At 30.5% G+C, this 15,281-nt stretch overlaps 1 protein-coding gene and 1 long non-coding RNA gene across 3 annotated transcripts; one reads left to right on the forward strand and one right to left on the reverse strand.

Annotated features, from left to right (window-relative positions):
- Positions 1-256: 256 nt before the first annotated feature.
- Positions 257-15,038, reverse strand: LOC134258005 (slit homolog 2 protein-like). The gene is made up of 5 exons (XM_062740567.1): positions 14,932-15,038; positions 12,910-12,981; positions 9,967-10,038; positions 5,109-5,180; positions 257-1,114 (listed from the first exon to the last, which is right to left on the reverse strand). The coding sequence occupies exons 1-5, from the start codon at positions 14,958-14,960 to the stop codon at positions 790-792; spliced, it is 570 nt and encodes a 189-aa protein (XP_062596551.1). The 5' UTR covers positions 14,961-15,038; the 3' UTR covers positions 257-789.
- LOC134258006 (uncharacterized) lies at positions 1,610-3,095 on the forward strand. 2 transcript variants are annotated; one of them, XR_009990055.1, is made up of 4 exons: positions 1,610-1,801; positions 2,341-2,403; positions 2,724-2,796; positions 2,972-3,095. It is a non-coding gene; the product is annotated as an uncharacterized LOC134258006 (long non-coding RNA). The 2 variants fall into 2 exon arrangements; XR_009990054.1 differs by having other exon boundaries at positions 2,724-3,095.
- Positions 15,039-15,281: the final 243 nt, after the last annotated feature.

A 15,281-nucleotide genomic window follows, 5' to 3' on the forward strand; every position in this document is an offset into this window, starting at 1 on the left:
AACACCTTTACTCTTACAATAAGTCATTTTAAAGAAATGGATAGCTTTGTATTCTTTTTTTTATCAATATTACCTTGAGTAGGTCTGAAAAGCTTCTTTTTTTTTGGTTTTGATATTCTTAAGATATTTGAGACTCTATTGCTCTTTTAATACTTTTCGAGTTAAATAAAGATAGTCCAAATAGGATCTTAATTTTTTTTTTCTTAATAACTGTTAAGAAATTTATCTTACTTAACACAAACAAAGGAGGGTGAAATGTTTATAAACTGCGCTATATTTATTCTTTTTTAATTCTAGGAATAATCATATTTGTAAATAAAAGACAGCTAGACCAGCTTATACTTTAATGTTCTACAGATCGATACCCAAGCAAACATGATTGTAGTGATCGTTATTACTAGCTCTCAATTACTGTAAACATATTACATTTGGTTGTATATTGATTCTTTTTAGGGCTAATTAGGCGGAAAATAAAACTTCAGGTAATTCAATAACAACGTTAAATGTCTTTCACCTTATACATTATAGAGGAAATTAGGAACTGCGCTGATTCTAAACTAAGCAAACGTTTTCAAAAGTCAATTTCCGAAATAAATCGTACACGCTTAATATAATACATTTACAGTATTTCCCACTATTTCCCGGGAAATATCAGTATTTCCGGGAAACTCACTGATATTTCCAGGGGAAAAAATCCAGCTATCCTATTAACTTTCCATTCGTTTTTAGCATTTTATTTCCGATTTGTTCGCAAACAAAATGTGCATTCACAATTTATGAATTCTATTACTAAATCATGGTATTAACAAGCAAATACAAAGAAATCTGTATCATAACCAGAAAGTTCTTTACTTTTAACGGTGAAGAGTTGGTTTCATAGGTTGTTTTTATGAATTCCGTTGTCTCGCCCTCTGTTTCGGTGGTCGTTATAGGTATAGTGGTCATCTCGGAACAGGTCAAGTTTGCAGATGATAGGCTGACCAATTTGATTCCCTTTAATTTCTCAGGAGTGAAGCAGCGTATTCGTTCAGGAACACTGACAAATCCAGTTTTTATGTAATCGAGCATTCCAATCAACTTGCAATCGCAGTGATAAGGATTATCATGCAATGTCCTGAATAAAGTAATGAGAACTTTATATAAAACCTAAAAACTTCACGTATATAATAATTTTGCTAAAATTATATAACTACGATATCATTTCACAAGTCTACAATCGAAATGTCTTAAACATGTACATAAGAACCTCATTACTTGTTCTGATACAGGGTAAGTCCTTAAATGTATCGCTTAATCTTACAAATTATGTATTTTTTTATCTAGAGAACCGTCCATTTCCATTTGTCATCTTTACCCAACTGCAAAGTTGTAAACAACTGAAAATTTTACCTATACACGCAATGGTACCATGTTTATTATTGGGTGCATTTTATGGTCCGATTTTTACGCAGTACAGTTAAGGCAACACATGAAAAAAATATGGTAATGAAGACATAATGAGGTCTGACGTCATGACAATTGCTCCGCCCTGATTGATCCATATAAGGAAATGGTGCTCAAAATAACTATTTACCGATATTTGCAAGAATTTGTAATAAACAGCAATATCGTGGCGGCATCAGCTGAGATTTGCAGTGGATTTAAATGCAATAACCACACAATCTTTAAAGAAAATAGGAATAAAATAAGAGACAAGGCATTGCTTCTCCCTTTTACGAGAATATGAGGACATTAAATAGCAGAAAACAGACGATTTGCACCAGATCCGTAGATCCATCACTGCACTGTAATTCGAGGCCAGGTATGTACATATGTAGGTACATGTTTAGATCTACAATATGTAGACATGCTTTTGTTAACATAAAAACCCGAGTGTGTTCATGTTCATTTAAATGTATTATCACAGTCAGTGAAAAACTGAAAGGTAGTGCCTTGTGTGCAACCCCCCCCCCATACTAAGTTCAAGTTGCACACTTTTTAAAATTATTAAAAATTAATTGCACTAAATATGTACTGAGTTCATGTCAATTAGCTCATTTTCTTTGAGACAATATGTGTAATAATGGAGGTCATCAGTAACACAAAAATGAGATGTTTTCATTGTGTCAGTTCACTAGTGACTAGGCCTAAACAAGCAATGATGTCTTTTGACATACAAATATGCTACACAATTAAAAAAAAATTATCAGTATCATTGTGTTGAAAACATATATAGAACCCCCACATCAGATCTATGGTTGTAATTTCCTAGATATTCTAAATTAATTTAAAAAATATTCATTTTTTGTTTATATTTACATGTACATTAAAAATATTTATATAATACTTTTATCATTGTAGCTGTTGTCCAGAGTTTCAGTCTTAAAGAATGAACAAATAAAAAATGCATCATTTCTCCACAGGGTATGTATACTTCTAAAGCATTTAACATTTTTAAAGTTTGCATACATGTACTTTAGATTTTGGTTTTTTTTCAGTTTTGTAAAAGAGAAACTCAGAATTTTTTTAAGAAAATATTCTATCAATAACTATTGTAAATGTCAGAGGTTTCACTTTCCCAGAGAAGTTTTGTAACACATTTTTTTCCCCATTTATATGGTTAACATAAATTCACTACAGTATACAATGTAGCATAATTTGTTTTGTCAAAGTAATGCCATTTTATTCTACAATGTATATTTAGTAATCTCATGGCATGTAACTGCATATATATTGTGTTGTAGGCCTAGCCATTCCTAACCGTAGGACAAATGGATACATTCAGGCAGCAAGTTAATCTACCATTTAAGGAAAATGGTATGCTCAATATTAGCTATAAACCATGCAAAGTTTTGATAATAAAAATAACAGAAGAATTGAAAACATGTATATGCACCTTATTTTAATTGTTTCAATGCATTTGTTTATTTCATTTTTTTTAAACACAAATTACTTTCAATAATGGTATTTCCTGATTTTCTTATATTTTCAGAATTCATTTTATCCACAAGAACAAGAAGTGATGGAAATAATTTGCACCTGCCCAGCATTCCTACAGTCTGTCATTGGATTTGAAAAGAAATGTTTATTAAATAAATTTTCTAGATAAATAATAATTTGACTTTTTCATATATTTACTGTACAGGTGTTGAAAAGGCCATTAAGATTTGAAAATCTTAACTTGCATACTATTTTGTGTGGAGGGTACTAATGTCCATCAAGATCTTATTTCCAGCATGTGCATTTTGTTCATTTATTTTTCAATAATATGACCAAAAACAGGAGACTAGAGATCCCCCTATATTGATTCAAAATAGGATAGGGGACGACCATTTGATTCTGCGGGAAGGGGGGGGGGCAGGTGAGTTTTTCCAAGCATATTTTTTTTTTCATTTTCATGTCAATGAAGGAAAGATTAATATTTATTTTTGATCAATTATAGATAAAGGACAGATTATTTATTTTCCTCTTCATTGAAAAGTCTAACATGCAAAAAAATGTAAAAAAAAAAAAAAAAAAAAGAAAAAAAAAAACCACTGATTCGTGGGAGGGGAAGATCACTGATCTGCAAGTATTTATTTCTAAGATCTGCCAGCCCCTCACCCTCAATATAAAATGGCTATCCCCTTAACAAATACAGGAGTATACCCCAATCCTTTTTGATTAGTTCCTAAAACTTATAACTTCGTTTATATCCCTTAATTAACAGTAAGCGGTCTGATTGAAAGTGATCGTAGATCTGAACATGATCTCGTATGCAGAAAGAAAAAAAAATATTAACACAAGTATGTGTACCATAGGCGTCGAAGCAAAAGTAAAGGGGGGCTAATTGAAGGGGGGGCTAAACCAAAAGAAAAAGGTAAATTCCAATGCCTACATTATGTATATAATTTGCAAATAACTTAATAAACTTGTTGGGAGGCTACCCCCCTCCCCCGGGTTCCGACGCCTTTGCGTACAGTAGTGAGAGAGGGGAATAGATATTTGATTAATTATTAATGGAGGCTATATTTTAATAAACCATTTGTGTTCTAAATAAATATATCGGCAATATTTAGACCTATTCATGTATAGAGTGTACATGTATATACACATCTTTGAGGAAATGCGGGAGGTTTGAAAGAGTTAAATGTATACAACGTATGGAGAACGAATACACAGAAAAGAAAGAAATGTCAAGGATTTTATGCATACCGTTTTGCAATGATTTAGTAAAATAAAAAGGGTCCAGCCCTATCCGCATGTATATTTATTTAAAATTTACGAGGTAAACAAACTGTATCAAGTACTCAAGAGTTATCTCCCATGCTGGGTCAATGATGCGTTTGAAAACTATAATTAGATTGACTCTTCCAAGATTTCATTTTTAATCAAAAAGTGCAAGGGCAAGGCGACAATCTAAAAAGTAGGTGTTTATTTTAAATTATTTATTTTATTGTAATGTTTTCAAAAAGTGATGCTCATTTCTTTGTAATCCTTTAGGTAATTTTATAATTCGCGATGAAATTAGGAAAATATCCTATTTTTCATACATAACTGTCTGTTTTAGCTGAATAACTTAATTATATCGGAAAACTAACTGAATGAGCATCACTTTTGAGAAAGTATAGATACATAGAGACAACATAAAACATTATGCAGTTAATTTTTTGTTTGCCTTGCCCTTGCACTTTTTGGTTAAATTTGACATCTCATTTTTTGACCTAAAATCGGAGCCCACGTGACTTCAGGGGGTCACATGATGTCAAAAATACCAATGTGAAAAGCGATGGACATACTCTTAAAGATAACAAATAGATATTTGAACTAGAGTGACTTGCTCAAAAATAAAACTGTTAAACATTATATGTATCGGATTCCGTGAGTTTTTATAGAAAATGTTGCCTTAACTGTACTGCGTATACGCACTTAAAATAAAAATAGTCTGAAATACTTACATTAGTTGCAGATTTGTCAACCCACTTATTGTGATGTTTTTAAGGTAGTTATCCTAATCCCTAATAGATAAACCCACTTACTGTGATGTTTCTATGCTATTAATCCTACTCTGAGATACTAACAATAGTTGTAAATTTGTCAACCCGCTTGTTGTGATGTTTATTGTAGTAATCCTGCTATGAGATACTTACAATACTGGTTGACTTATCAGCCCGCTTATTGTAGTGTTTGTAAAGGTAGTTATCCTGTTTCCATATAAGGCCCTGAGATAAAGTTAAAAAGATTGAAAGTAAATAACAGATCTAAGTTCAATCTATCTGATAGAATGACCGTAATACTAATTTTCATATACAATATACTTTCGTCCTAAGAAAGTGGAACAAGGCAATAAATACTTATACAAGAAAAAAAAATTCAAATTGTATTTAGTGAGAAATAATTTAGCCAGTATATTCTTGGATAAAAAAATTACGACTTATTACAATTAAATTCATCTGTGGGCTGGTCTTTGATATATCTGTATACTACAGCATTTACAGTCTATATTTTCTTCTTAAGTTTTCTTTTTCTGATTATCTGTTCACTGTTTATACAATATACAACAAAGTATAAAAAAAATCTTCCCATTTACAAAATGTTTGTTAAAATTTACTTCCAGAGCGGAGGGACTTATTTTGATTGAAACTCGAATTTACTACCATCAACATATATATATATATATATATATATATATATATATATATATATATATATATATATATATATATATATATATATATATATATATATATATATATATATATATATATATATATATATATATATATATATATATATATATATATATATATATATATATATATATATATATATATATATATATATATACATGTATGTGTGTGTGTGTGTGTGTGTGTGTGTGTGTGTGTGTGTGTGTGTGTGTGTGTGTAGGACTCCAAAGTGCGATGGGACTCCAAAGTCCGATGGACACGCCAAAGTCCGATGGTCTGCGCTAATCCCCGATGATCTGACACGCCAAAGTTCGATGGTGCGGAAAATAATTAACGTTTATGACGTCATAGTACCACTGCACCAAACCTCAATGTCAAGCTTTAAAAAATAAGTATAAATAAATAAATGCGAAAACTAACCCTTATCTCTCAGATAGTTGCGAGTCTAATCCTAAACTCTCGAAAAGTGTGTATTAACAATAACCTAGATATCTTGGGTGGGTCACTACTGGACGAAAAAAGTGCTGAGAATCCCAAATTTTACTGATAATGTTTGATAATTACTGATACGGTGCTGTTCTTGCTGATAATTACTGATATTTACTGTTATTATTATTGTTGTTGCTGATAATTTTAGCTGTTGCTGATAAATACTGATAATTACTGTCGTCTTTTACTGTGGAGTCTGATAAATGCTGATAAATACTGTTGAGGTACTGTCGCTGCTGAGAATTACTGATAATTACTGTTGAGGTACTGTCGATGCTGAGATTTACTGATAATTACTGTGGTCATTGTTTTTAACCTCTGAATGGATTAAAATAGCCTGAGAAATGATTATTTGGTTTTTTTTTAAGTATTTTAACAAATCCATTACAGTCAATTACAAAATAAATTATTCTAAATAAAAAAGTCACATTTTAATAATTTGTTTTCAGTTTTCAGCTATTAATTTCATTATAATTATTTTTAGACCATAATGTTAACATAAGCTTTCATAAATGTTTATGTTTTTTCTTTAAATTTCTCCTTACACGTAGATGACATTATCTGAGGAAAATTATTCTATTGTATTTGCAGTGGTTTTTCTTCCCAATGACTTTTTAAAAAAGTTTAATGTTTGTTCATATAGGTTAAAAAAATCTCATCTCATATTTTTCTCACATGTCTGTGTACTGTCCTCAAACGCTTTTTGTGGGTATCTTCAATACTTTAATACAGTCAATGGTTGTAAATATCAATTTATTTTACCGTGTGGAGAACTGAAAATGCATGAGCACATTAAGTTAAACCCCCCCCCTTTCCATTTACTTTTAAATTAAGCTCTCATTTTAACAAGACAGTATTAAATATTTGTCATAAAATCTAGTCTTAAGCGTACACTTTGTTATTTTATAGAAGAATGTGACAGGGTTAAATAATTAAATTGAAGCATCTTTAATTATTATTTTTTATATATTATGTAGACAGCAAGCTCTCCCTGCGAATTTTATATCATTGTGTCGCTTTCTAGCTTTTTCTCTCTCTCTCTCTCTCTCTCATTATTTGTTAAGGCTTAAGTATTGTACACTACATGACATAAATCTAATGCAGTGTGATTTTCAGTCAATGAAATATATATACATGTCTTTCTTTAGGCTAATTCTTTTTTCATTGTATACAGTTTTAAGTCTATGGGCATATGGCTTCTAATATTATGCGCCACTCCTTAAACATGTTATATGCGGTCAGTCAGTTAAAAAACAAAATAAAATAAATCATAACTTGAATTAACTTTTTCCATTAATGCACACTTTGTGCTTGTTGTTCTGGAACATACATGTCAACCACGTGTAAAAGTTCTACTTCCGTTTTAGAATCGGGTCAATTATTAGTACATTCTGCCATAGGGAGCTTGCAGTTTTGTAAAATTAGAATTTTGTGCATAGATTATAATTTTTTTTAATTCCATTTTTGTCCGAGACCTTTGTATAAACGAACAGTATAGACTTGGTGTTTATTTATATGAATTTTCTTGATTGTAGCACAAAAAGGAGGGGGTGAAATACTGTTTACAATTAAGTGATAGCCTGTTCTTTAGTTGTGTGTTTTAAAAGTCATGCAAGTTATGATATTATACTAATTATAATCTTTTTATAATTATGCATGAATAAAATTATTTTAGAGAATCAATTGCAATGAACCATACAAAATTCAGAGCTGAAGTAATTGTAACATTTATTCATGAGTTCGATACACAACGTCATGTTTCTGACATTCAATATCCATACAATTAAGGTTTTTTTTTTCTCGGATAAAGCGAAGTGGAGTTTCCCTGCATCTGAATTGTGTACAATTAATGATAATATTATTTCAAAAAAGTGCTTCACTAAACAATCTTTCTCTTTATATCTATACGATTGTATATTTTGCACACTTTTTTAAAATTAAAAATTGGAAGTCAATTTCTCGTCTACGTATTTACTGGTCCCAAACCATCGTTAGCAGAGATTCAGAACTGAAAATACATGTGACCACCTCCCCCGAGATATTCTTTTATCTGATAAACAAAATATACTCCCGGCCTAAATTCCCTTACTTCGCATTTATAGCAACCTACAATTTTTTTTTGTTTAGTTTCTTATTCACATATGCCTTTTAGACCTACTGTTATGTATAAAATCACCTACATTTTATATATTTTTATGGTCTATGTATACTAATGTAAAATGGTAAAAAGATTCAAATAAATGATTGATTGATTGATCGAAGAAATATGCGTAAAACTAAAAAATGAAATTAAATACTGAAGAAAGATAGATCTTTGAGAATTGAATTAATAATTAAAATAAGTCTGTACAACGTACATGATGTACATGTATATATCTTTTTTTTATTATAGTACCAAAGTGTTCTATTCTAAATATTTTTTCTATCAATTTTATTCGTCATCAAATTCAATATTACGGATTTTTTTTTTCGTGCGACCATAAACTTTAAGATTGTTTCAAAGTAGCGAGTACATGTACAGTGTAGGTATAGTTTGTTTATTGATAACACCGGTAGCCGCAGACGAAGAACAATAGGTAATTAGTGCCCATTGTTACGCTGACCACTACAATTTGCATGGAATATACAAGTTGTACCCCGTTCTACCCCGGGGCTGAAGACATGTACACAATACAGCCAAATAACAGGTCGATCACCGATTTCTGATTAATTGAAATAAATTTAAAGGTGTTTTCCTTTCAACTTTTTACCATGCAAAATCAAAATCGATCAATTTGATCATATACTAATAGTAACATATTAAATTAAGTCTCATTTCAGTTCTTAGTTCACCCTCACACACACACACACACACACACACACATATATATATATATATATATATATATATATATATATATATATATATATATATATATATATATATATATATATATATATATATATATATTGGAGATACAAAAAGTATTCAAATCAAAGTCTATAAAACAATACAAAAACATGAAAAGAGCAAACACGGACCTCCACAATATTCCAATGTAGAATCAGGTACTACGGAGGAGTGAGTATCTCCTGATTTGATAATATCTAATACACAATGCAAATATACTGCTTTTAGTTGGCATGCTGCAAAAGTGTACGTATAGACCTAACATACGAGTTTTAAAAGACAGAGCCCTAATCTCTACTGAGTATGACTCAGCTTACAATAATTGTAATTCATTTTTATTTTATTTTCCAATGTCATAAATTTTTTCCTTAAGGCTTTGTAAAATCTATATTGCAGCAGTTTTCATTGCTTCATTTTTCATACGTTGAATTCACCCACTAACGCCGTATTAATGAATGAATGGTGTAGACCGATTTCAGTTCCTTTGATTTCCAATGTGAAAAATGTGATGTTTATATGTATAACATAAATATGTCCATTTGAATATGCATGGATTTTAGTTGAAAAACACATTCTAATATTATGTCAGGACCATTTATTGATGAATTTTCATTGAAAATATTGTCAGAGGTAATAACATATCAAAGTCGATAAGAATTTCCATCCGATATATTTAACATTTAAAAGAAATGAAAATGGAGTTAATATTTCAAAGTGTATTTCAAAAATAATAATCAATAAAGAAAAATATTATCGTGCGTGAAACTACTTAAATTTAAATGGGAAATTACGGTTTTGAGGTTTGACATCCCGAGACTATTTTTAACAATGAACTTAAAATCCCTCTAATTTTGTCAAAAAAAAATAATTGAATCAAAACATGGGATATTGTACTTTGGAAAATTACTATTCCAAAGATGTTTTAAATAACGAACTTACAGAATTTTCAATTTTGTCAAATCACTGAAGGCATTTTCCTCTATTGTTGTAATGGTGTTGCCGCTAAGATCCCTGAAAGAAATTGTAAAAGAGACAATTTTTTTATCATCCTCAAATATGCGTAAGAGTTTTACTTTAATCGTTAAGAAAAAGCATCGATCACTTCAAAAATTATTACATGCCTCATAATGTAAAAACAGTTATATGAAATCTAAAAGTCATCCTCTTGGCGATTTATAAAGCATATACTGTCCAAATTCAGGTTAAAGCAGTTTATTATACCTCTATTGATAATACTCGAATTTGATTGGTTGGTAAGACAACTTTAAAAACAACAATGACTCCAAATGGTACTGTTTACAGCAATAATGACCTAGGAATCATTGCACGTGGGATATAATGACCCGGTCATGAATATTAATGACCGCTAAATAATGACCTCTTAATCAAAAATTCCTTTTTGAGTGAAGTTCATGCATGAAATAATTACTATTCGAGAAAAACAACACGTTTTTAAAATTGTGCATGGTCTGGTTTGCTTTACCATACAGAATACGGTAAAATTTTATCTTTAACGGTTTACTCATTGCAAAATATCGTTACAATTCAGTTCAACGTAACAGCATTAAACAGGTAGAATCGGCTCTTTAAACAGTTGAATTCTGTGTTAAATTCTAACTGTGTAGAGGAAAAGTAATCGCTTGTTAAACAATTTATGTCGCTATCAATCAAATATGGTTTTAATCAGTAAATCATGATGCAAAAACTTACATGACTTGTAGACGTCAATGGGTATAGCAAATCCCGATCCCGATCAAAGGAAGAATTGATATAAATCTAACAGTTAGAGGTTCATACTTTTCAATATATATCGGTATAATAAAACAATTGATTACCCCTTATAAGTTCAACATGGTGAAATAAGGACCCTCGACCTGGCCCAATTGATCACCTGCCCTGACCTCGGCCACTTCGCGGCCTCAGTCAGGCCAGGTCACCTCGTGGGCCAGGTCTCGGGTCCTTATTTCACCATAATGACATCAAAAAGAATAATTAATTGTATAATAATGTGGGTTGCTGTTAAATTCATTTTAAAGAAAAACACAAGTATAGAGATATTTAGGCCTCCTTACGCATCATACTGTTCGAATTCCTTATTGAGGTTCGTGCCTACATTAAAAAAAACACTACAAAGAGGTTCCTCCTGTTCTTGACATCTTGACATTATCGAATCAACATATAGATATTATACTTTGTTGGATTGAGATTCCAACAAAATAAAATAGAGTTAGGAACTGTTAAACTTAAGAGATCTCAAGTTAGCTTGTCAGACCAGTAAATGTGTTTTCCATAATTGCAATTAATTTGTTCATGTAATTTTTAAAAAAGAAAAACATGTGAAGAGATTATGTCAGAAGCAAGGTTTTTATATATAACAAAATTTATCATTCAATAAACAGGGAAGTGTTTATTATTACGTGAATAATTCCTACTAGCTTCAAAATTTCAATTCATTGAATTCAGACGGTAAACACTGGGCTGGTACTTCTCACTCTATCAATTAATAACAATTTAACCTCTTTTTAAAAGAAAGTTATAATTAATAATGATATACATGTAATAATCATCTAAATTGTAAATTATATTTCTGGTCTTACAAGCAATGATAGCGCAAATATTTCTAACAAGCCTCAAAATCTCAACACAGGTATGGAGATAATTTACAATTATCCACTTTATGGAAGTGGGATATCTCTTTTATCAAATCTGTGACAGTGACTATTCTTGTCAAGGTTTTGGTAAAAGAGCCATCCCACTATCAACCAATTGATCAATGTTTTATGTTTCATTATATTGATGTATAAAATAATTTCTAAGGTTTGATTTTTTGGTGTAAGAAAATACTGTGAAAATAAGATGAAATCCTGATCCTGAAGTCATTATGATATCATTGGTCTATAGATTTATTGATTAAAATCAAAATTGGCGGCACAAATTATAAGAAAATTTTTCGAAAGGTTGGGTAGCAAAAATATACCCGGGCTAAAGCTTTCTATTCCTGGACATTTTCAGATTATAAAAAAAAATAGTTAATTACCTGCAAAACTATATAAAGGAATCACTTTAACAGAAGTAAAATAACGAACAGTTTTCAATATCAAAGTACATTAAAAAATACAAAATAGGAGCAGGGCAAACACGAGCTACGAAACATTAGAGGTCGGATCAGGTGCCATGGAGGACTGAGCATCCCCTGCTGACCGATCACACCCACCGTGCGCTGATGGTCATGATCGGGAAATAACGAAAAATCCGTCATAATTTAGTGTGTAAATAATGGCCTAACCATTAGTATGAAGACGTCGGTCAGCATTTAACTCAGTTTTATTTCCTGACTAGGACGTAGAACTAACGAAAAGATGACTTTATACGGGACTTTTGATGTTCTTGCTTTATCAACTAGTTTATTAATAATTTTACCCCGTTCTAGAAACTGCACATCAAAAGAGCTTGCTTGTTGCGTTAACTGACAGAAAAACCCGGTATATAGGTGATGAAGATGTTAATAATAAAAATTGGTTGTTACATTATCATATCAAACTTTAACATGATCAGCCTCCACTTAATTATCAGTCAATCTGAATCATGTAACTTACATTAACCTCATTAAAGCTTTGATCCTGAATAAGGTTTAATGTATATACTTGTCTTAAATTTTAGAATAAATCAAGTGAATTACACGCATCATAGTGCTCATTATTCAGTTTTTGTTTAACGTTAATCTAAAAAGAACAAATCTAAAAATCGATATTTTATTCTTGGCAGTGTTGAATCAAACTATAGTATGCTATACTTTAGTGGATTGATACTCCAAAAATATATAAATGGTTAATGACTACTCCAAAATATATAAATGATAAGAGATTCTTAGAAAAAGCTTACAAGTCAGTTAACTTTGTCAAACCAGTAAATATGCTGCTCTTGATTGTAGTCATTCTGTTCTGGTTCAAATATCTGAAAAGAAGTACAAAGTAAAAATCGAAAGCAGGTGATTCCTAAAAAAAAGAAAGGTTCCTTTTTTTCTTGGAGAAATTATCACGTAAATAACTCCATCTAGATCCACACAGCCAATACATGGTTTTACACGTGATTTGAACTGGGTTTGGGAAGTTTTTGTTTTGCAGTTTACGAGGGCTTGTCAATTAACAGTGTCCTCGATGCTTGGAAAGAAGCAAAACAAAAAAGAAAAAACTCTCCAATGATAAAGTATCATTGATTTAACTTAATATTTTCTTTTATTTAAAAAACATTTCGATACATTTTTCATTCAATTTCTGATCGTTTTTTTCTTCAACATGTACTATGTAAATGGTGTTTTTTTCGTGTTTGGAAAATGAAAAAAATAAAAGGCGAAAAATCTGGCAAATATTGTTAATGTGAAAAAAATACTTTCTGTTTATAACAAAAAATCCTTTACTCTTCAGGGCGTCCGGCTTTGGACGCTGTCATCAAGAAATTTAATGTAGCAAATTACTGATTCTGGTCCCTTCCTCTCATTAACCTTTCGATTTTTGCAAAAACAATTGCTTTCTATAATCTTCCAGAAATAAAATTTCCTCCTGAACACGAATTTGAACAACAAAACCACTAATATTAAAGAAAGTTGCATATAAAATTGTCTTTGTGCTCCTGCAATTCTTTGCGCTTCTCAGACCATTGCTGTTTTTGTCAAGTACATCTTATTGTAATTTTTTTACCGAGGTTTTTAAGCAAAAGATTCAAGTTTTATTATGTGTTTGAATTTCAATCAAACATGGATAACTACAATTACTTATATTTAAAAATAATTGTTTAGATATTCTCACACATTGTCGTTTTTACTCATATCTCAAAACAAACGGTGACCATTGAGTACTAAGCTTTTTTACTGTTAAACATTTCTTTAAAACAGTGTGAACTACTCCTCAAATGATGTATATCAAATAAACTGTGTGTCTTAAAGTCAATCATCAGTGATTATTCGTTGAAATAACTTTATTTGGTAGTAACCAATATTTGCCCCCAAATCAAACTTTGAAATATTTTCATTATGTTTTTAAACAGGGGGATATATGCTGACTTCAAAGCACTGAATATTGTTATAAGCAATGACGTTATATATTTGAAATGACGTCATATGACGTAAAATAAAAATTTCCTTGATTTCTGCAGAAAAATGTATATGTTACGTCGATATTTTGAGTAAAAGTCATCGAGCACAGGTCTGATCAGGATCGATATTTTGATATCATGTGTAGAATGATAATATCAATCCTGAACAAACTTGCGCTCTACAAATTTTAAAGCAAAAATTGTTGAAATTTTGTCCATTTTTTCCTCTTTCTGAAAAATGATATAAAATCGGACTAGTTTTCGACGTTATCAATAAACTACTTTGAAACTTTGATATGTTCTGTTATTGATATTGATATTCACCTGCCCATTTGTCTATGAAACAAACAATGGTTCCCGTAAATTTCCTCACATTTCAGTGAATATTTCTTTGAGACTTAACGAGTTTTACAACAGCTTAAATGAAGCGTTTAATTTCACTCTAGTTTACTTATTCTAAACCATTCATTTTTAATTCAGTGTCTCGAATAGCCTTTGTTTTGCAGCTTCTCACAATGAAACTATCTGATGAGAAGTGGTCACATAAATTATTATTAACTTATTTTAGATTCAATTATGCGAAAAGGTCAAGCTTAATGTTATATAAAATCTGTATTGTATGACACACAGTTCAGGACATTATTTATTGAACAACCCTCATATAGTTTGTACAATTGATATCCTAAAAACACACAAGGAAATTAAAAGTTTCTATTAATTTGTCTACTTATTGAAATAATAGAAAACAACAAGAGATATTATAGTTTGGAGGGAATCATATTCCAAGATATATATCTAAAAAAACAAACTTACAGTCTTTCTAAGTTCGTCAATGCACTCATTGCATTGTCCTCTATTGTGGTTATTCTGTTTTGATGAAGTACCCTGAAAAAAATGTGCAAAGGGAATATCAAGTGCAATTATTTATCACCTTAATATTATAAAAATTTTACATTTTCCTTATATATATATATATATATATATTCATGGTTGATTAGCTTTTACTAGCGAATATAGTGCAAAGTAACCAAAATGCACATGTGACCAATTTTCATAATTTTTTTGCCACATAGTCAAAAAAATTCCCATATTATGTTCTCATGCGTTTTTTTCCTTTCAGTAAATTTATATATATATATATGTTCTCATGCGTTTTTTTTCCT

Source organism: Saccostrea cucullata, unplaced genomic scaffold (genome assembly GCF_032062105.1).
Source record: "Saccostrea cucullata isolate Sc308-1 unplaced genomic scaffold, CSIRO_AGI_Scuc_v1 ctg864, whole genome shotgun sequence".
In the NCBI taxonomy this organism is placed as follows: domain Eukaryota; kingdom Metazoa; phylum Mollusca; class Bivalvia; order Ostreida; family Ostreidae; genus Saccostrea; species Saccostrea cuccullata.